At 36.9% G+C, this 20,994-nt stretch overlaps 1 protein-coding gene across 2 annotated transcripts in view; it reads right to left on the bottom strand.

Annotated features, from left to right (window-relative positions):
* Itga2 (integrin subunit alpha 2) overlaps positions 1-20,994 on the bottom strand; it is a 95,256-nt gene that overhangs the window by 4,659 nt on the left and 69,603 nt on the right. The window contains exons 17-29 of one of the 2 annotated variants that reach the window (XM_047555032.1): positions 19,275-19,426; positions 16,983-17,093; positions 16,707-16,789; positions 16,154-16,295; positions 14,953-15,045; positions 14,327-14,403; positions 14,165-14,248; positions 10,400-10,502; positions 9,007-9,117; positions 7,572-7,676; positions 5,885-5,998; positions 2,617-2,706; positions 151-267 (exon numbers count right to left, since the gene is read on the bottom strand). In XM_047555032.1, the coding sequence (XP_047410988.1) occupies positions 151-267; positions 2,617-2,706; positions 5,885-5,998; positions 7,572-7,676; positions 9,007-9,117; positions 10,400-10,502; positions 14,165-14,248; positions 14,327-14,403; positions 14,953-15,045; positions 16,154-16,295; positions 16,707-16,789; positions 16,983-17,093; positions 19,275-19,426 (1,382 nt within the window). Of the gene's footprint in view, positions 1-150; positions 268-2,616; positions 2,707-5,884; positions 6,014-7,571; positions 7,677-9,006; positions 9,118-10,399; positions 10,503-14,164; positions 14,249-14,326; positions 14,404-14,952; positions 15,046-16,153; positions 16,296-16,706; positions 16,790-16,982; positions 17,094-19,274; positions 19,427-20,994 lie in introns of those variants that run through there. The other variant, XM_047555033.1, reaches the window with a different exon arrangement.

Below are 20,994 nucleotides of genomic sequence, written 5' to 3'. Positions count from 1 at the left end.
AGAGAAAGAAACTGTAAACAGCCCCAAATTTCTTTACCCCAAGACAGGCAGTGCCATATAATCCTTAAAGTTGCTATTTTGTAGGGAAATTGAAGACAGAAGCCTTCAGGAGTCCTGCATTTTACCATATGAAACTTTTTTTTTTTTTACCTTCCACAAAACAGCAACCAGGGCCAACAGCAAAAGGATTCCAGCAATTACACTTCCTACTATAACACCTGTGGGTACTTCAGCTTTCTCGTCAGGTTTCGTTATCATAAGGGGGATCTGTAAATACACATTCACAATTGTGTAACCAGTTTTAGCACAGAAAACAGGGAGATGGTCTACTTCAGTTCTGTAATCCTCAGCTCTAGAAGTGCTACCACTGCTCAGGATGAAATTCCTCAAGCAGTGTACAGAACAGTTTTTAGAGGAAAAATCTACAAAATCCAAATTTTCTAGTTTCTCCTTTTTGGTTGCTTCAGTATTTTATGGCTATGCGTGACAATCTCGGATGTCCTAATGATTTATGAAATTGGAACTGCAGTTTCTGGCACACGTTCTCACCAAATGAAAGCAGCCTTGGGCAGGGGAGTCAGAGAACAATCCATGTTGTCACCAGTTTTCTAAACGAATTGATTTCTCTTAAATGTCATTCAAGGTTGATGTCAGTTGTTGGAAGAGTAGAAATAATACCTCAGGGCTCAGGTGACCTTGCAGTGATGAAATTATCCTTGAGGCCTTTATGAATCTTTATGCCCACTTTCCTGGCAATCTTTGTCACACTGCACAGGAATAGCTGTCCTAAGAGTTTTAATAGTAACACTTCAAACTCTTCTTCCTTTTAATGTTTTTAATGGGTGAAAGAATCAGTGATTTCCTTCACAAAAATATCCTTAGCTATATTTTAGAGCAAAACAAGAGGGTATTATCTATTTATTTGACAGTGTTACGTTGTGGTGGCAGATGAGCTGCTGCTTGTCATGCAACGTAGGGTTGGGCTAAAGTGGAAACTGGCCTTGGTGACTGTATTTCTCCTCCTTTGTGTCTTCAAAAGCTAAAACAAGGATTTTTGTTATCACAAATTTATGAATAAAGTAGCTATAAGTTCATATAGTACTTAGCATAATGGCAGTCATATGCCTACTTCTCTATTCCAGAGTTCCCTAACCCGGGGTCCATGGATCTCTATTGACCCATGAATACAAAAAACTGTGTGTATTAGATTTTTATGTGGCCTGGAATTCAAATAAACATAATAGTCACTTATTTACCTAGAGGAATGTGTCAATTTATTATTTGGGTTTAAAACATCATTCAAAAAATTACCCCATTATTGTTTGGATTCAAAAAAACTGTCAGAGACACAAGTAAAAGTTTACCTCTGTTATTTATTAGTGCTGCTGGGAGGAAATCAAGAAAGGAGAAACTAATAGGTTCATGAAAGTCATTAATTTGAATTTTCGATTAATATGCTTAAGACTGCTTTCTAAAAAACAAAGACTTCAGCAGAATTTTACATATTGTTTGAACACTGCATTTTTCTAATGTGAGCTTTTAAGAAAAATCTATAGCACTTTTTCCCTAAGCTAAGTTCATAGCAGTTTGAATTTGAAGTCTGCATTTCCTTTGGCTCTGTTTCTAATTTTCCATGCCTGGCCTCTCAAAAGAGGGTGTGGGCTTTCACTGAAGTTCCTAAGTTAGTGGCAAAAAAGCATCCTCTATTGTGTGGAATCATTTCCCCTGGGACAAGAGTGGGGCAGTAATGCTGTGAGCTCTATCTCAGCCATTGAGAGACCCAGAGTTCATGGGCCATTTGCTTTTAACCACATCTGTGGGCTGGAGCAATGGACCCAAGCCAACTGTCCAGCTGCCTTGGGGGCAGAGTTGTGAACTGACTTCCAACTCCTAACAAAAGCCTTGGGAAGAAAATGCTCAGGGTTCTGCCAGAAGATTAGCTGGGCATGAAAATCTTGCCATATCTAAAAATGGCATATGCTAACCAGGGTTTCAGTACAGAAGAGAGTTATCCATGCCAGCTCTTGGAACAGAGAACCTTTGTTTTCTGTGAAAATGCATTTCTCTGAAGAATCATTTTTATCAAGGGGAGCATTTATAGTTTTCTAGAATGTAAGACCATGAATGGACATGCCACACAGTGACCGTGTCTGGATGTATTAAATACTATGTTAAAAAATACTTTAATAAATACCTTGTTTAGTAGATCTGCTTCAGCAGTTCTCTATAAAAAGTATTCTAAAATACAATTTATGATTTAAAGAACCATGACAAGGATTTTATGACCTAAGGTCTAGATGGTTTTGTGTAAACACAGGGAAAGGAAAACTGGTGGTGCTAATGACAGCATGGTATCCCAAACAAGATGAGCACCTATATTGTGCCTTTCTCTGGATCTTCACTTCTAGGAAAGCCACCTTTGCCAACATGGGCACCTGGAGGAAGAAATGTGTATCTCTGAACTTCAGTAACGCCTTTGCCAAAGCTCAACATAATAAACATCAGACTCTCAGGGTTTCAGTAAGATATGCCCATATGCATGTGAATAAGAAGAATGACTATTCTGCATTTTTAAAAATAGGTTGCCAGTCCTGGGGAGGGGTGTGGTGCACATACCGTGACAGTGTTTTCTTCAATCACATATATCTGAGGGTTATGGGTGTCAATTTCTGCAACTGCTGTCAGCTGTACTGTCTGGAAAGTTGACTGGAAAATAGAAAAAAGAAAATATTTTATTCTAGCAGCAGTAAATGCAGAGAACTCAGCACTTTTATTATTTGTTTATTTGCTGGTGGAAAGTGACAAGAGGAAACGCTTGAACAGGTCATATGTAACAAGTTTGCCCATGAGTAGCGAGGCAACTTTGAAAACATTAGATGATTGGGCCCTGTCAGCACAAATTAAACCCAATCCTGGGGGGTAAGGGTCCAGGCATGAGCCAGTTAAAACATCTCCCTTTGTGATTTTAATTTGAAAATGGTTGAAAAGCAAGGGTTTAAAATAAATGTTTTTAATTGGTAAGGAAAAGAGTTAAGATTTTTTAAAAAATTTAATGAAGCTTGAGATATGAGAGAAAATTGCAAGTAGTATTTTTATATATGGACCTGAGTGAGTAATATAATGGAATGAAAAGCCAACATTTAACAAAAGAAGAGATTTTCTTTCTGGGCACACATGTAAAATAATGCTACTTAAAAGTACACTTGAACTTAGTCATGCATATCAGCAGCCCCTAACTTGACCCTTTTGGCATGTTACGTAAGGTAAGGAAAAATTTTAGGTTTCCCAATCTAAGTGTTTCTATGAAATAATACTGGATATTAGGTAGGCATATAGGAAGGATGTATATTTTATGCTCGTGTTACTAGAAACCTCCTTATATGAAATAACTTTACATTCATTCCCCAATCTAGCTACATGTAAGAAATATATTCTTCAATAGAAACATTATTGGTGTGTTCTCATTCTAATGCAAAATTTGGGCCTGATGTTTAATGTAAACTAGAATACAACGTTCAGATTTTAGAGCTATTTTCACATGCTCTGGCTACTAGGACTCAGTTTTTTTCTGGTTACCAGGGCACAAGATTCAACATACTCCATGAGGTAATCTGCTAAACTATATCTAGGAGCCAGAAAGAGGGACTGTAATTCCAAAAAGTGAGCAATTTATTTCCTTTCCACTGGCTCAGTCTCTGGTTCTTCTTAATTTTCTCAAGATGGAAGATTTCATCAGAAATTAACCCTGATCCCTGGTCTCTTAAAACATATGGTACAGGGGAAACATTAAGAATATTGATAATGGTTTAAATATTTTTAAAAAGTAGCTTTGAATACTAGTTGAACAGTCCTTGTGAAGAAGAAATAATTTTTTCTTATAACGCTGAGATATCTGCATTCTCAAAGCAGGCCCCTCTTATGGGAACACAATATCCTGGAAGGGTAACAAGTACAGGCAGGCACATCTGCACCTCTGGGAGAGGGAAGCAGCACACCTGCCAGCATGCATCAAGGCCTTTCCTTAAAGTGCTCCCATCAGCTTGCAAGCCTGAGCAACCACTTCATGACAAATTACTTGACATGTAAAGTTGACTTGCACCACATCCGGAAAAAAAAGATGGCAACAGAAGGCAGTGCATTAATGTGATCTAATAGAGGAAATGAGATCTTATTTCAGACTGGATCTCTCAGGTGACCTGAGAGACATCCACTTTGCTGTTGAAATAACTGGAAACATGATAGAAGATAAATGCTTGACCTTTCATGAAGGAGGGAGACAGAGGGGCTTGACAGAATACCTGTCCAGGGGATTTTCTCAGTTCAAATCATAAGCATGTTGCAAAAGAATAAATAATAGACTTTCTAAAAAGTTTGCTCCCAGAAATTGAACTACTGTTTCTGAGAACTGTGGGGAAGGTACTGAAAAAAACTTATTGTTAAAATGGTGTAGCTTTAAATGAACCCAAGAAAAACCAAACTCTTTTTACAGAGCTGGCGTGACTGCGTCTTGATGTCCAAAAGTCAGTTTTCCTTCCCAGTTGGCAAAATTTCCTATGAAAACATTTGTTCCTCAAATCCAAGGAGCCAAGGACCTACGGGTAGAACTGAGCACCAAACTGCTGCAGCTAGAGGGTGTGCAGCTAACAGCTTGTGTCGCATCACAGAGGACTTAAAACTATCCTGAGGGCTTCGAAGCAAATGCAAATAACAAGAAAACACAGAAGAGCAAGCAAAAAGAAAACTTAACTCCTCATTTCCCAACTGTCCCAATTCTGTATTTTTTTCTAACTTTTCAGTGCTCCTTTTTATGTTTCTGTACAAAAATATTTTGATTCCAGAGACAAGTTAGAAGGGAGCTCAGTTGTCTGATCTTACACAAAACTCCACATCAGGAAGTGGGAATTATTGAAGAGATGATGATGTGGTGCAAAACAGAGTGGTGTCTGGTTGGAAGTATTTTGGGAACTGATTTATTTATTTAAAAAAAAATACAGTGAGGACCACACAGGCCCCCAGGTGGTTTCATACTAATTTATATTTTGCCAACTCAGTTGGAGACACTGTTGGCAAAAGGAATGACTAGCCATTCCAGTCAGATTCAAGGAGACCTGTCCGTATGTATACTCTCATGCCGGATTGAAATTCTGGCTACCCCAAACCATGCTGGAACACTGCTAGGTAGACTCACACCTGACTTAGGGGGAAATGACACTGACCTGGGGCACATTCTTTGAATTTTTCATGGATATCGAAATGACTTAAAAAGTTGTGTGGACACTGGGCTCTCTCATCAGAGGACGGGTCAAATAGGAGAGCAGGTATTACTTGCTCTAATATGGGAAGACAGACCCTTATGCTGGATTCATCTATGGATGCTTTGAGATCAATTAGTTGAGAGCTCAAGGAGAGAGAGAGAGACAGACATGCTTCTCGACAGAGGTGTGGTGGAAGAGATTGGGAAGATGGAAATATAGGGACGCAGGAGGACAGAGACAAAGCATATGCTATATGTAGCCAAGGCAACAAGACATCAATCATTCCTGTAGGTGTCACAGGTAGGCATGGAGTCCACAAAGCAGAACACTACATGAGCTCCCAGATTATTCTGAGGCACAACCAGATTGGGTGAGCACTGGAAAGATATGAAACCATACTTCCTTTAAGAGTAAAATGGCTGCCATTAACCTGAATAAGCCTAAGAGCTCCTTGACAATGAAGCCTATGTTTCCTTGCTATTTATTTATTTATTTACTTATTTATTTTTTGTGGTACTGGGGATCGAACTCAGGGCCTTGTGGTTGCAAGGCAAGCACTCTACCAGCTGAGCTATCTCCCCAGCTCTTCCTTGCTATTTATTAACTCAGTGGGTAATTTTGATACTTACTGCTGCAAAAGTCCTGTTCCAAATTCTGGTAGACACATTAATGAAATATTCTCCTTTCATGTGAAGGTCTTTCAGCCAGCAGGTGACGTTACTACAGGAGGCAGTTCTGCAGTTCTTTCAGGTTGGAGTCAATAGCAAAAGAAAAGAGAGGGTGAGTACAGGTGTAAAACAATAATTGCCAAAACTTTTCAAAGATAGATAAAACCCAGTGTTGGGAAGGATCTAGAGAAATAGGCAGTCTCATGAGCTACTAGTACTTGGAACTCTTCTTCTAGGGATTTTTGTACTAGGTCTCAAAATGTAAAAATTGCACACCCTTTGCCCAGCCATTTCCTATCTGTATAGATAGCATCAGGAGATAAGCAAAAGCATGTGGAACAAAGTCCACCAACCCTATCATACTGCTAGATCTGAGAGTTAAAACAAACAAAAAACAGTAATCAATTCATGTTCATCAATAAAGTACTAGCTAAGTAAATTATTGAGCATAAACAATATTCAGTATAATTTAGTTATTAAACCTAATAATAAAAATAAATTTTTTGGATTTTTTAAGTTTGAAAGAATTGATTTTTTTTAATTTGAAAGAATCAGTGATTGTCAAGGGTTGAGAGGGAGGGAAGAATACAGAGCCCTTAGGATGTTTTGGGTAGTGAAACTCTTCTGTATGATACTGTAATCGTGGATACATGTCATTAGATGTTTGTCAAAATCATAGAATGTATTTTGACAATGCCAACAATGAACCCTACAGTGAAGTATGGGATTTGGGGTGATAGCGATGAGTCAATAAAGGTTCACTGATTGTAAAAAATATACCACTTTGGTTTGGGATTCCGATGGTGGAGGAGGCCATGAGAATGTGGGCTTGGAGGTATATGGGAAATTTCAGGCAATTTCACTCAGTTTTGCTGTGAGTCTTAAACTACCTTAAAACATTTATTTTAAAAACAGGTATGAGAGGGTTGTGGATGTAGCTCCATGGTAGAGCACTTGACTAGCATGCACGAGGCTCTGGGTTCTATCCCCAATACCACACACACACACAGACAAACTGTTATAACATATTGGTATATGTCAAAGGTCAAAAGGTAGCAATGCCCATTTAAGTAACAACATACATAGATCTGTATGTGGACTAATGCACATTAAGAGACACAATTTCATACTCCTATTTCCCCATATCTCCTAGCTGTCACAAGATAAAACAACTGCAATAAAAGTAAACCAGGAGAATTTTAATATTATTCAGAGTGGAGAAGAAGGTAAAAATTGGGAGCAGAAGGTAAAAATTTGAAAAACAAAGAGGGTAGCTACTTAGAAACTCAACGAAAGACATCAGTGCCTATGAGGAAGGGGATCAAGGGCTCCAACTATAGAGGACATGCCCAGCTCTCTTGCAGCTCTTTGCAACTTTCCCAAAGTACATGGCACAAAGACACAGTGGTCACGAGCATCTTTTTGATGCCAGGAGCTCTGAATATGCATTCTGTAAGCAATGGCATAAGTAATAATTCCAATAACCTCGCTTTGAGAAAGGACTTTCTAAACCCCAACTCTCACAAGCCATCAAAGGCAAAATGAGGAAAGTCTAAGATATGAACTGGTGGAGAAGGGCAGTGTCTTGATGCAGGCAATGCAAACGCTGAATCACTGCAGGAAACTCCACTTGGGCCCCTGTCCTCACCAATTCTTTCATGTGCCGGAAATTTTCACTCTTGAAGGACACAGAAGAAGAAGTTTGTCCTAGTTTCAGAGGATTGATTTCTGCTTTACAGCTGATGTCACCAGCCTACGAGGAAGAATACCAAATCAGATTTGGAAGCAAAATGGTCGATGAGGTTCCTTTCGACACGTTTGGATGTCCTGCTATCTATCACAGGTTAGGGCGGGCTGCTAGGCTCCTCTCAACCGTGCTTACCTGGCAGAACTTCTTGTGGCCACTAAGGTAAACCACGGTATTCAAATCCTCTGAGGTGATTTGATGTGGGCTAGGTTCTTATAGCCTGTATGGTTTAGAGGTGGTTTGCTCCCCAAAATTCATGTATTGGAAGCTTGTTCCCTGGGGTGGCAGTGTTCAGAGAGGATAAGACCTCCAGGAGTTGGGACCCAGCAGGAGGCCCTTAGGTTATATGGGGTTATATCCTTAGAAGGGATTGTGGAACTCTAGTACCTCTCTAGTTTTCTATTTGGCAATGTTCTCCCACCTTTCTCTCTGCCTCCTACCATCCATCATGAGGTCCTCCCCAGAGCTGAATGGTGCTGGTGTCATACACTTGAATCTCCAGAACTATGGGCTCAATAAACCTCTTTATAAAGTTACCTAGTCTCAGGCATTTGGTTGTAGTAATACCAAATGGGGTAATACATAGCTCATATTAGCTCATATATGATGAGATAAATTTGTAATATAAATACATTGCATATGATTTAATTCAGGGTTATTTTCTGTGGAACATTTTAGATTTTTATTTTCTATAGTCTCCCATGCACAGTATAGGAAGAATAGTACTGTAAAACCTGCTAAGTGCCTGGACTAAAGGAGAGCCAATATCAAGGTGTTTTGCTAGAGCAGTGCCTCTTGGCACAGACTACATGGTAGAACCACTGGAGAACTTTCAGAGAAAAAAAAAAAAAACAATGTTAGAGAGCTGTCTTTATAGATTCTGTATAACTGCCTGAGCATTACTCATCTTTAAAAAGTGACTGGGCTGATTAAAATGAATAGCTAAGGCTATTATTGGGTCAAGTCCAGGCTGGTAGCTTGAATACGATAGTAGCTATGTCTGTGAAGGAGCTGCTAACCTGCTATGCTCCCACAGTAGATTCAACCTTTCCCTCCCCAGTCTTCTCTCCTAACAGGGCCCTGATAGACTCAAATCTTCATCTGGCCAAAAGAGGGGTTTTGGAATAATTTCTGCCATCTGCAAATACCTAGACTCAGACATTTGTCTTCTTATAACAATATTCTGTTTCTAATATGAAACTAGCTAATTGGCACCTGGGATGCATAGGGGTTATTTTCTGTTTCTCATCTACAAAATGTCAGAAGTTGCCCCAAACTCATGGGTTACTTACATCTCAAAAGTGCACATTTTTATAGGCTATATTGTGGTTCTTACCTGGTCTGTGTGTACCCCAGTCAGGTATATCAGTGGATTCTTTTCTTTGGTGTATTGAGGGATGTGGATGATTACAGATGCCATGGTCACGGGAACACTTCCTGTTGTTACCTACATAGGGAAGAAAACACTCCTGAATCACATGATTCAAGGACACAAGGGAGATTATCAATAAGCTCCGTGTTGATGGAGGACAACCACAACATAGTAACCAACTGCAACTGACTAGCAGAATCTCAGGCAAGGAAGCTCCTCCATCTGCTTCAGTTTTCTCATATGTCAAATAAAGATAATTAGAAACACAACAGGTGTGCGCTAGTATACCATCTGTTCTCACCGGTGGGGTTTCTGTTCCAAGTGGTCAGTGCTTATGTCCTACTAGTTCTTAAAAATTTTCAACAACATCTCTAGGAATAATAACAGTACCAACTGCATAATTATCTGGAAATTAGACATGGTAACATGTATATTTAAAACACTTGATACTGTGACTGATACTCAGTACACTACCTCTGAATGCTATTTTATTTTTACTATGAACTGATTAAATGTCCTATTAAATAATGTGGCTACCAACTACCATTCACATTTTATAAATTTCAGTATCTGGATAACAAACCAAGATTCTTTTATAGGTTGTTTCTAAAGTCACAAATTCAGATTCAGATTTGCAGCAGTATCATGGACTAGTAGGAAATGTGCAAAAAATAAAATGGTACTGACTTAGGGTGGAGGATGGATTCTTTTCCACTATCCAAAGTTTCTCTAATGTGATAACATTATTATGAAATTTATTCACAACTTTATTCCTCTTTGTAAGACTGATCATAGTCTTAAGAATAGTAATTGCTTGTTCAAAAATGTTTTCATTTAATTCAAAAATGTTTTTAGATACTACTAAGTATGATTGCACAAAAACGCATAAACACAAATGGTCTCCAAGAATAAACTGGCAAAATCATTGTATTACAAGGATGTTTTCCACAGTCATACTGTTGCAGTAATATCCTATTGGTTTCCATTGAATATTTGCCTTGAAAATATATCATTATCCCTCACCTAGGACACATAACTAAACACAAAGACTTGTTGTTTACTAATCTGTTGTTTATTCCAGTAGCCCTCAAAGTATATAGTACCTGGACCAACAGCATCAGCCTCACCTGGGAACTTGTCAAAAATGCACATTTTTTAGGCCAACCCCAGACTTACTGACTCAGAAACTCTGGGAATGAAGCCTGTTTTAACAAGCCCTCCAGGTGAATTTAATGCAAGCTCAAGTTTGAGAACCAGTGGTGTATTTCACTTCATTTCCTTTTCTTCTCTTCCAAGACTCATCCCCACCACCCCATGCTTTTTCCTGATTTGCCATCCTTATGACAGGCTTACCAACCTTAAGAGAGAAGACAAATTTTGGACCAATATCTTCAAAATTGTGCACAATAGAGGGAACATTCACATCCGAGGAAACTTCATAGAAATTTATGTTGGTGGATCTAGTGAATGACATTATAAGGTCAGTCTTTTTTAGTTTTGACATTGTCTTGATACATTATAGTTCTTTCAAGTATTTTGTAGCTTATAAGTAAAACAGTTTACTTTTAGTTAAAAAAAAGCAGTAAATGATTTTTCCACATTCAGATTGATAGCATTTGCTTCAATGAGATAGAACATGGAAAACTTGTCTTTCTGGATCTGACTGGAGACTAGAAAGAGCTGAAGGTGGGAGAGAATAGAAGGAGGTTGCATAAAGGATACAGCCTGGACTTGACCCAAAACACAACAGAGAGAAGAAACAATTTCTAGTGTTCTGCAGCACAGTGGGGTGGCTATAGTCCACAATAATTCTTATATGTTTTATGAATAACTAGAAGAAAGGCGGTAAAAACCTCCAAAGATTAAGTAATGATAAGGATGAAGAAACACTAATTACCCTGACTTGATCAGTAAACGAAGCATATGTGTATTGAAATATACCATACCCCATAAATACAATTATTTCATGTCAATCAAAAACTTTTTAAAAAAATTGAAGGAGATAGAAATGCCAATCATCCCTGATTTTATTACATATTGTATACATGTGTTGAATCATCACCCTGTATTCCATAAAAACATACAATTATAATTGCAATAAAATTTCTGAAAATATTAATGATAACAAATGCTTATGATCTTATGGTGTATTTCTAAGACTAAAACAAATTCCTTTTAAAAAAATTGTCCCTTCATGGTCTTTCTGCTGAGATTCTGTTACATGTTTATCATCTGTCAAGTTTCTAAAGTAAGTACACAAGTTTTACTTTAGAACTGATCGTTGAACTGTTCTCAAGATTGCTGTTAAGTTGACTGGTATGTTAACATATGTTAATATAATCCTCGTTGATTGCATGAATGTCTTTACAAGCCAGGGGTTTTTCATTTGGATGGCTGGAGTACAGTAATGGGGTATTGGGTATTAGCTCCTGCATTATTCATTACTGGAAGCCTATGAAACAGGACATAAATTTTCTTTATTAATCCTTCTTCCTATTCATCTCTAGTTCTAAGTCAGCTCTAATGGTTTGGGTCTAAATTAGGGTGGATCAAATCTATTTCCACTGGTAGTGGAATCACCTTCAAGATCGATGACCCAGAGGTTTTATTAGAATAGACTAGAGGTATTGGACTGAACTTGACCTTTTTGCTTAGGATTGCCAACTGACATCTGCAAGCACAGTGGAGTCTAGGTCAGAGGAAACCCAAGGGAGCACTCAGACTGGAATGAACCTGGACAGCTCCCATCTTCTTGCTTATTTCTGGGATTCTAAGGGTGGCTTCCAGCCAAGGCAGCTTCTTCAGGTTGCGGAGTATGAAGGAGCAGGTGGCAGGAGAAGGAGTCTGGAAAGCACTATGCACATCCTCTCCCTTTGTTTCCAATGGACAGTTTATCTTAATTACAAGATGTTGATTCTATTTTCTAAAAACAAAAATTGGACTGAATATTTTCTGAGATAGAATTTTCAATTTCTCTACTGAAACTTTTTCTTTTTTTATGCCTTAGAAAAGCTTTTCCAAAAATCTCAAAAGGAAAATATGTCATAGGGAGATTTAAATACATGTGGTATTTGTCAAGGTTATATATATGAGGGGAAACAATGATTTGTCAGCCTTACATGGAAAATGGGAAAACTGACTAGGATTTGGAAGAGAAAGCCTGGCTTTGTGTGCATGGATTATTCTCTTTGTCTTCTCCAAGATATTTGTGTTAGCTCCTAACTAGGGCCAATTTCTAAATTGATTAATATGCTAAGATTTTTGAATTTTAAAGAGATCTTACACTCTTGTCCATTTATTACTTGTTTTCTCTAAGTTACTTAAGTGGTGATTAATATATTTATAGCAGCAGTTAGCTATACCCAGGGGGATCTTGTTCCAAAAATAATTCTACTGTCACTATTTTCATCCATCATATTTATACAATATAACTATATATTTAAACAGTATTAAAGTGACTTCTATCTTCTGGATGTAGATAAACAAACTCTACCTGGAAGATATTCCAAATTACACCTGAGTCTCCTACAGAGTGCCACCAGGGAGGTGGGGAAGGTCTACCTCACATTTCATTGTGTAGCTTCCTGTAATATTTAGATTTTTCTATGAACATTTTATGTTTTTATTTTGAGAAAACATCTGGAGAATTATTTGTGTGTCATAGGATTAGGATCCACTTTATCTTTTGTTCTTTATAATTCTCCGTATTACACTTTTAACTATACATTTATTGGAATCCAAATCATCAACATAAAAATACATAGATAGCTCAGATGTCAATTAAATAAAAGTGAAGTCCCATTTCAATCTTATATCTATTTCCTGTTAAAATATCTGAAAAAAATTGGACATGGATAGAATGGAATGACCAAAAGACTTTATTAGCAATAAGTGTTTAGGAGAAGAAAGAATCAATGTAGGGGAGAAGATAAAAATTCAGATAATGTGCTAATACTCATCTCTGTGGCTGCATTTGTCTTCAATAACTTATTTTAGGAACTGGGGAGTCTTTGAAATCTGTAGTTACTGATTAATTCTTCAGGGATGGATGACTTGGACTGAATTTAGTTTCTACTTGTGTATTTGCAATTCACTTGATACAGAAGCATTCTTTTCATCTTTGTTCAAGCATCTCAAGCTCCAGACAGGATGACACATTTTCCTTTTTGTTTTTGCTTAGTGATTTATTAGATAATTTGCATAATCCATGCTTTTAGGGGCTGAGGTGATGAGCTAGAGAAACTGTTGCCACTGAACTTCTTGGGGAAAAATTGCTGAATGTTTTTCAGGGGTGTTTGGTCAGGCTTCACTGGGGAGAGGACTCTAATTGCAGACTTAGATGTGGGCATCCTTCTGGCTCATGCACCTAAAACACTGGTTCCATGAACCAGACTCATTATGAGTGTGAGTTAAAGCACTATCAATCTATTAGTACCTGTGGGATTTGTGTATTACTTTCCAAGACACCTGTCCCTCTGAATAATTCAAGATAGTAATAACATTTAACTACTGCTCTCAGGTTTACTTGCTTTGGGAAGGCAAGAAAAGGAATAAAGTATTTCTTCATGGATGGCTTCCTTTGGAAAATCCCTCATTTCCTCCTGGTTGGAAGAAAACCCTAATCTGTTTTGTCAGGAATTTTCCACTCAGAAGCTGGACTTGGTCTAGTTTCCATTTCTGACTCTGTCGTGACCTCCCACGTGCAAAGCATGGGTTTGGGGGCTTCAGTGTTCAAGAGTGGGGATATGGCTTGACTTCTCATGAGCACATTAAGAAGTAGGCAGTGAGAAGAAACTTTTGGCAGCTCTTAGGGCTCTTAAGAGTCTGTTTCAACACCTTGGCAAGATTTGTAAGGGCCTGCAGGAGAGTTTCTCTGTGGCATGTGGCAAAAGCATTTGTCCTCTACCTTCCTGTGCTGTTCTGAGTCAATAAACCCAAAGAGTCACTTAAAGTTTTCCTAGGCACCAATTTTTCTGTGGAATTCTCTTTTTGTTGAAAGGGGAAGAAAAATTCTTTAGTTAAGACTGAGCATATAGACAGCTTCTCTAGTCATGAGCTAAGTGTGTTAAAAACCAGGGGGTGTCAATGGTAAAAGGTTATCCACCCATACACTCTTACATACCTGGTTAAGTGAATTTCAGCATCGTACAGGAGAGGGATTTTGAGGTTGACTGAATTATCTGCAGTGTTTGCTTCTTGGCTTTCACTATTGAAACAAACATGAGGAAATCACTCAAAGAGAACTCTTATAGAAACCATTCATCTCCAATTCATTATGTTTTACCTTAAGGCTTGGAAACTTATAGATGCCTGATTCCGAAGGTTTTGAAGATTAAAGTCGAAGTTAATAGTAAAAGTCACCTGTACACCAAATTAAAATTAATCAATTATGATGCTTTATACACAGGAAAATATGTTCCTCATAAAAATAAACTCATTGCAGTTTGACTCTGAATTTTATACACCTTAAACCTTTAAATTTGGAGAATACTTTTAGTTCACCTTGCTTTAACCTGCTTGCTTTAGAATTGGGAGAGCTTAAATTTCGACTGACATATAAGTTATCCAGCTTCATATACTTGTGTGAATTGCAAATCTTTATGTAAATACAAAACTTGCTTACAGATAACAGGTCATCTCTGTGACTCTGTCTACAATGCTTTGACCAATATTGATCAACTTTCAATATAGTGTGTACTTTTGGAAATAAATTACACTTAGAAAATCTCTCATTTATTAATAATTTAAGGAAAAAATCAGCTATTAAGAAACTTTTCTAAGTATCAGGTCTGGTTATTTTGTGATGCTTATCAAATGATAATATCTAATCGAGAAGATGTTATGTTGGTAAATTGACATGAGTGCTTAGGTGTGGTTAGAATGGATTTGAGGATGACATGCAAATTGTACCTGTTGTTCCCTCTTTAAAGCAGGGTAGCCCACATCACAGGAAAGATACTTCTGAGATGAACCAACTTCACATGTTACTTCTGTTCCATCAGCCTGAACAAGACCAGGTGAATAACAATAATTAATTACTTGATAATGTGTATGTGTGGACATATACATTGAAAAATGTATAGGTACATTTTAGCAGTAAGATTGGTTTACATGCATATAGATTAGTGTCACCAAAGACTTAAAATCTTGTACTCTGGCAAATAGCTGATATACTATTTTTACTGTTAACTCTAAAGATATACCTGACAAGATTAAAAAATAGATTTTCCCTCTGAGAAGGAAATCAGTTATTATATTTGGAAGCACAAAAGGCTTTAACCCAATATTCAGAAATCTCTAGTTATACCTTTCTCTTAAAATTTTTGAAATTTGTATTTTCAAGAGAAAAAACATTTGTGTTGGCGTTTATCCATATTTTAAGTAACTTAAATATTCTTTGTTTGGTTTATCTCATTTCATTTTCTCTTTAAAATAAGATGTTGCTGTTTGGCATGGAACATTAAACACTAAGGTCTGAAAAGGCTAAGAACTCTAAATCTATTGTGAGTTCCCATTAACTTTAAGTGGGATGAACCATTTTTGAAAACTTTTAATCAAGTAGCTCCCTTGAAAAACAGCTTTTCCTTCTCTCCTTTTTTTTTTTTTTCTTTTTTTTTTTTTTCTTTTTCTTTTCATGGCTAAGGGGCAGAGCAGGGAGCAAGGGGCCCTCATGGTCAAGTGCAGTCCTGGTTTAGTGATCAGGTTCACTTGATTGCCTGGCTTTGCAGGAATGCATCATCTTGGCAGCAACAAGACTTGGGATTGCAAAGCTCCAGCTAAGCCATGGGACTCAGATGCCTCAGAGCAAGTGCAGGACATCTGTGCAGGACCACAGCAACCTCATCACACAGATGGCTTGGGAAGAGTTACAGGAGTGTCTGGATACTGCTGCCAAGTCTCGGGGCAAAGGAAAAAGTGACCCAAGCTGCAGAGCAGAGTTGGTCTAGATACGAAGCGAGACATCTATCCTGTGGTTTAACCAGTTAGAAGCCACAGTTCAGGACTGATCAGTGCTTCTTCAGACTATTCAGAGGATGTGGAAATTTGAGTATAAGGAACACAGTAACCAAAAGCAAGTGGGAAACATGATATGCAGGGTGTTCTCACGTACCGGCATGGAGAATGAAGCAAAAAACAAGTTTTCTGAAAAATTAGCTACAATTCCAGTATTGTAGGCGCTTTCCTTTTTGTTTTTCAGTGTTATTGAAAACGTTAACCTTTTATTTTGGTTGTTGACAATAAAGGGTTCATCTCTATTAAAGTCAAGAGGAGAAAAATAAAAAGAAAGCCATTAAAAATAAAAAAGACAAATATTCAAAAACTTCATTTACTTAAGGAATAAACTCTATTTGGAAACATAAAATTACTTAGCAATAATAAACTATCTTCATATAAAAATGCTACTGATGAATGAGTAAATGCTATCAGACTTTCTTCTTTGTTGCTTTTAATTGCATGGTAAGAACAAGAACTAACCCAATACCAAGAATTTTGTATTACTTATGCTCTACTCTTCTGTGGATGATAAAAATTGTAATTTAGTCTTTACTATTTTTAATATTTCTTTTGTAAAAAAATAGTCTCTGTGAGCATTAATTTGAATGAAATAATCAACTGTGCCTTTCATTTACACATTTTATACTGAGCTTTAAAATAGAACATACTGAGAAGCTGGCAATTGTTGGACATCTAGAACCAGGTCAGAGATGCAAAGTCCATCATCACCACAGTCTTTATAAAAAGGAATCTGCAAAAAAAAAAAAAAATTACACACACACACACACACACACACACACACACACACACAGTAAACTCGATGTATTATTTAGAAAAGTAAAACATGAATGAAGGCTTTGTCCTGGGTATCTTTAAACACTACTGCAGTGACCCTGAACCTGTGTTAGCCAAATCTCAGTGGAGAAAGGGCACATGGCACTTACACTGAAGACTTTGATGGTGTCAGAATAGGCTTCCAGGGCGGGGCTGGTGCCAGCATTTTCTAGACTGATGTCCACACGCAGATCCAAAGAGTTTACAACATCGGAGGGCTTCTAAATACAGTACACACATCCCACAGAGTCAGTGTGTTAGGACTCAGCAGCTTTAAAGCAAGAAAATGACTACAAATGTGTTTATGATTAAGAATCAGCACTCAATTATGTAGCATTTGCTTGTTTTGAATCATCAGGTCCTTGCTTCCTCTTTTCCATCTAACTTCTGCTGTCAGCCTCCACATTACTAAGAAACCTAAGGATTCTTGATTACAGTAAAAATCTTAAGCAGCCATTCTTAGTTGAATTAATCAATAATCTCATTATATATGCATAAGGCACTGTGAACATTTATGTGATATGTGCAGTTTTAGTCTTCCAAAAACTTCTATATCAGTACCTAGCTTTTGAGCTAATGGCTATGTCTTTCTCATTCCTATTTCCAAGACTAAGAGTCCCCAGGTGTCCAGTTCAAACCTCTTGAAGGACTTATTATGATCCAGCTCATAGTTTGCTATTAGAGAAGAGACAAGACTTCCTTCCTTGGTCAGGATCTTACCTTTCTCTACAAAACCAGGTAAAGGTGATTCCTATGTCCTAAGTCAAGCTCCTCAGCCTCTGGCCCGAGGTGACTGTTAGAAGCTCTGTTGCCCCTTGTACATGAAGCTGATGCACGTGTCCCTATGAAGTCAGCCCTATACACAAACTCTGCTTTGCCTCGGTATACAGGGTAGAGGATCTGCAGCATTCCTGGATGCTTGGGTCCCTTCCAATTTTGAGGTTTCTTGTCTAATAAAATATGTAAAATGTCAAAACAGGGTTGCAAAACCAATCTAGCAATCCTCTTACAAACCTTTTCCAGTTCTTGCCAGGATTGAATTATGTATATATAAATGAAAACAATCCTAAAAATCTAATTTCCCTTCTCCTCAGAAACAATATGTTCATTACTGTTGCATCCGCTTACTTATTTTCCAGTTGAGTCCTTTCTGGGAGCCTGATATGAGGACAGCTTGACTATGAGCTTCCTCAGATGGCAGCAGGCTTGGCATATTGAATGGGATTGTGATATATGGATGTCAAAGAGTAAATAGGACTTTTTGGTTTTCCTTCAAGAAAAACAGACTAGCTATCTTTATCCCCCCATAATACGTGTGTCACCGGTAGGCACAGGACAGGAAAGAATGGAAGTCAGTTTTTTTTTTTTTTCCTTCAAAGAATGTATATAATTGGAACTTAACAACAACAAAAAATCCAGGCTTTCACAGACCAGAAACCTTAAAATTAAACAATCAGTTAAATAAGTCAACTGCTCTTCATTCATCTAACCGTGAAGTTGAGGTCTTCCCAACTCTCATGCTTCGCATTTCTTGAAGCGTGATCTCTTTACCATCCATCCACATTGGGAATATCCGTCATGGCCCTTAAACTGGCATGTTCTTTGCCCCTTCAAGCCCAATCTCTGGTGGGGGGACCCAGAATATGGGTTTTATATAAGTTTCCTTGACAATTCTTAGTTCTCTAAGAATGGTGTTTAGGATAGAGTACTTAAGCAGTTCTTTTTAAAGTGGTTTCCTTAGTAAATTGCACTCTCAAATATTATTATGTGGTTGCTAAAGGGAGATATTTCATGTAGCTTATAAAATAAATTTCCTGTTGGAAATTTTCTCCTGAGAAGCATTTTTTCTACATGGAAAATTTTCAGGAACCCTGAGAACTATATTAATTATGGCACAAGATTAGAACATGTCATTTTTACTTTAATTCATCATCCTTCTATATTAAACCAATAGTGGAACCACAACTGGAATTGTCATTTCAGTAGCTTAAAATGAATAAAATTTTTTTCCCAATGGGAAAATATCAAAATAAAATTTGTTGTCAACTGTAAGTTTGCAATGTTAAACATTTAAGAAAGTACTGTCTTTGATTTCATTAAGAATAAGTTTGCAATGTTAAACATTTAAGAAAGTAGTCTTTGATTTATTTATTTTTATTTATCTTATTTTTAACCCTCTTAGTTATAATCCCAAATAAAATTTAATGCCACTAACTTATGTACTAATAAAATGTGAACATAAGTATAAGGATAAAGGAAATATACTTCTTGTTCATTGAATTAAGAAAGGCGATAATTAGAAGGGCAAGCATTTTCTAACACAAAGTTTCCATTTTAGACTTTTAGCATTCATTAGTCTTTAAGAGAAAATGGGGTGAAAAAATGTGACCATGAGGCCTCACCTGTATATGAATGACATACTCAGAGCAACTCTGCGCTTGGTTAACTACCATATTCTTCTGCAGGCACCTTTCATTATTTTCTTTAAATAAACCTCTGGAGGTTACTCTGGAAGAATATCTGTCTGCATCAAGTGTGATGTTGTACATAATAGCTGTGACAACAATCATAAAGAAATGTTATTATGAATGAATTTCTACAGAAAACAATCTTTTTTTATTTTGTCTTATTAGATAAAGTCTCTAAGTTCCAGAAAATAAAAAAAAAAGTAGTCTTTACATGGGTGGTTTATGAACTAAGGGTAGCACAATATGATTTTTTAATTCTAGCTCTGATATGATGTAAGTGACTTTGGATACAAAGAAATGTGATTCAGGCAAATGTGGTTGGGAGCAGTGAAAAGAATATTGAACTTGCCACCAGGAAATCTATGGATAAACCTGGTCAGATTACTCACTGCCTCATGCCTCGGCTTCATTCTCCATCACACGGAGACAGGGAAAAGAAAGGGACTGTTAGTTATTGAATGCCTACAGTTAAACACATTCTCATGTTACCTCATACAAGTTTTATAATAAATCTGGAAAGTGGATATTATTATTTTATTGTTGAGATAATGATATAGAATCAATGAGGTAAAATAACAAGTTTACACAGCTAAGACTTAGTTAGAAATAAAATTTGGGTGTTTTTGAAATAAATTCTGTGTTCTTTTGATTCCTCTGCCATTGTAAGGGTCAAATGTCCCCTTAAGGACTAACTGAGATCCACTGGAAGAATTCGAATAGTGCCTAGCATGTTCTATAATTTTCCATGGGGAAAGACATGCCACATTGCTACAATCAGGTTCGAGTCAGACTTGGTTTGAATTCTAATTCCATAGTTTATGTGCTCTGCGACTTTGGGCAACCTACTTAACCTCTTTGAACCTCTGTATCTTCAGCTATCAAGATAATAATATCAACCTAGTGAAGTGAAATGAAAAAAAAAAACTATGTAATAAAAATTGATGATGATACCAAGTGTTCAAAGTATCAAACTATTACCTTCAACTAAAGTTCACTGTTGGAATTTTAGAGCAGATATCTGGTGCTATTCATATATCAGTTTGGGTTTATTCTATCCGATTTTATTTCTTTCAGTATTTTAAGTATTTATTTATACAGTATTGCCAACAGATACTTTAAAAGTTATTTTAAAATTTAAAAATTTTAAAGTATCTATTTGAGATACTGTATAATTTTTCTTGCTCTAATGACTTAATGAGGATAAAAAGATGGCTAAAACACACACACACAAAAAAAACAAATTAACTAAAAATAATCAGTGAAAATGATGCATACTAAAAAAAGAATGATGAGAGGCTGGGGTTGTGACTCCATGACTCCATGACAGAGCACTAGCATGTGTGAGGCACTGGATTTGATTCTCAGAACCACATAAAAATAAACAAATAAAATAAAGGTATTGTGTCCATCTGCAACTAAAAAAATATTCTAAAATTGAATGGTGTGGGGGTGACTATATTTAGGGCAAAGTTAGTACACATTGTAATACTTTTCATTTTTTTAAGCAACTTGATGAAACTGATATATAGTCTCATAGATAATATAGGAATTTATCATGTTAACCTTAAACTGGAGCATGTGCCTAATGTAATAATATAATTCACTTTTCATAGTTTAGAAGATGGAATTCTTGCTTTATATGCCATTATGTCAA

The sequence above is a fragment of the Sciurus carolinensis genome, chromosome 6, assembly GCF_902686445.1.
Source record: "Sciurus carolinensis chromosome 6, mSciCar1.2, whole genome shotgun sequence".
NCBI classification, from domain to species: domain Eukaryota; kingdom Metazoa; phylum Chordata; class Mammalia; order Rodentia; family Sciuridae; genus Sciurus; species Sciurus carolinensis.
Note: the sequence above shows the minus strand (reverse complement) of the source record. Positions and strands in the feature narration are given on the sequence as shown.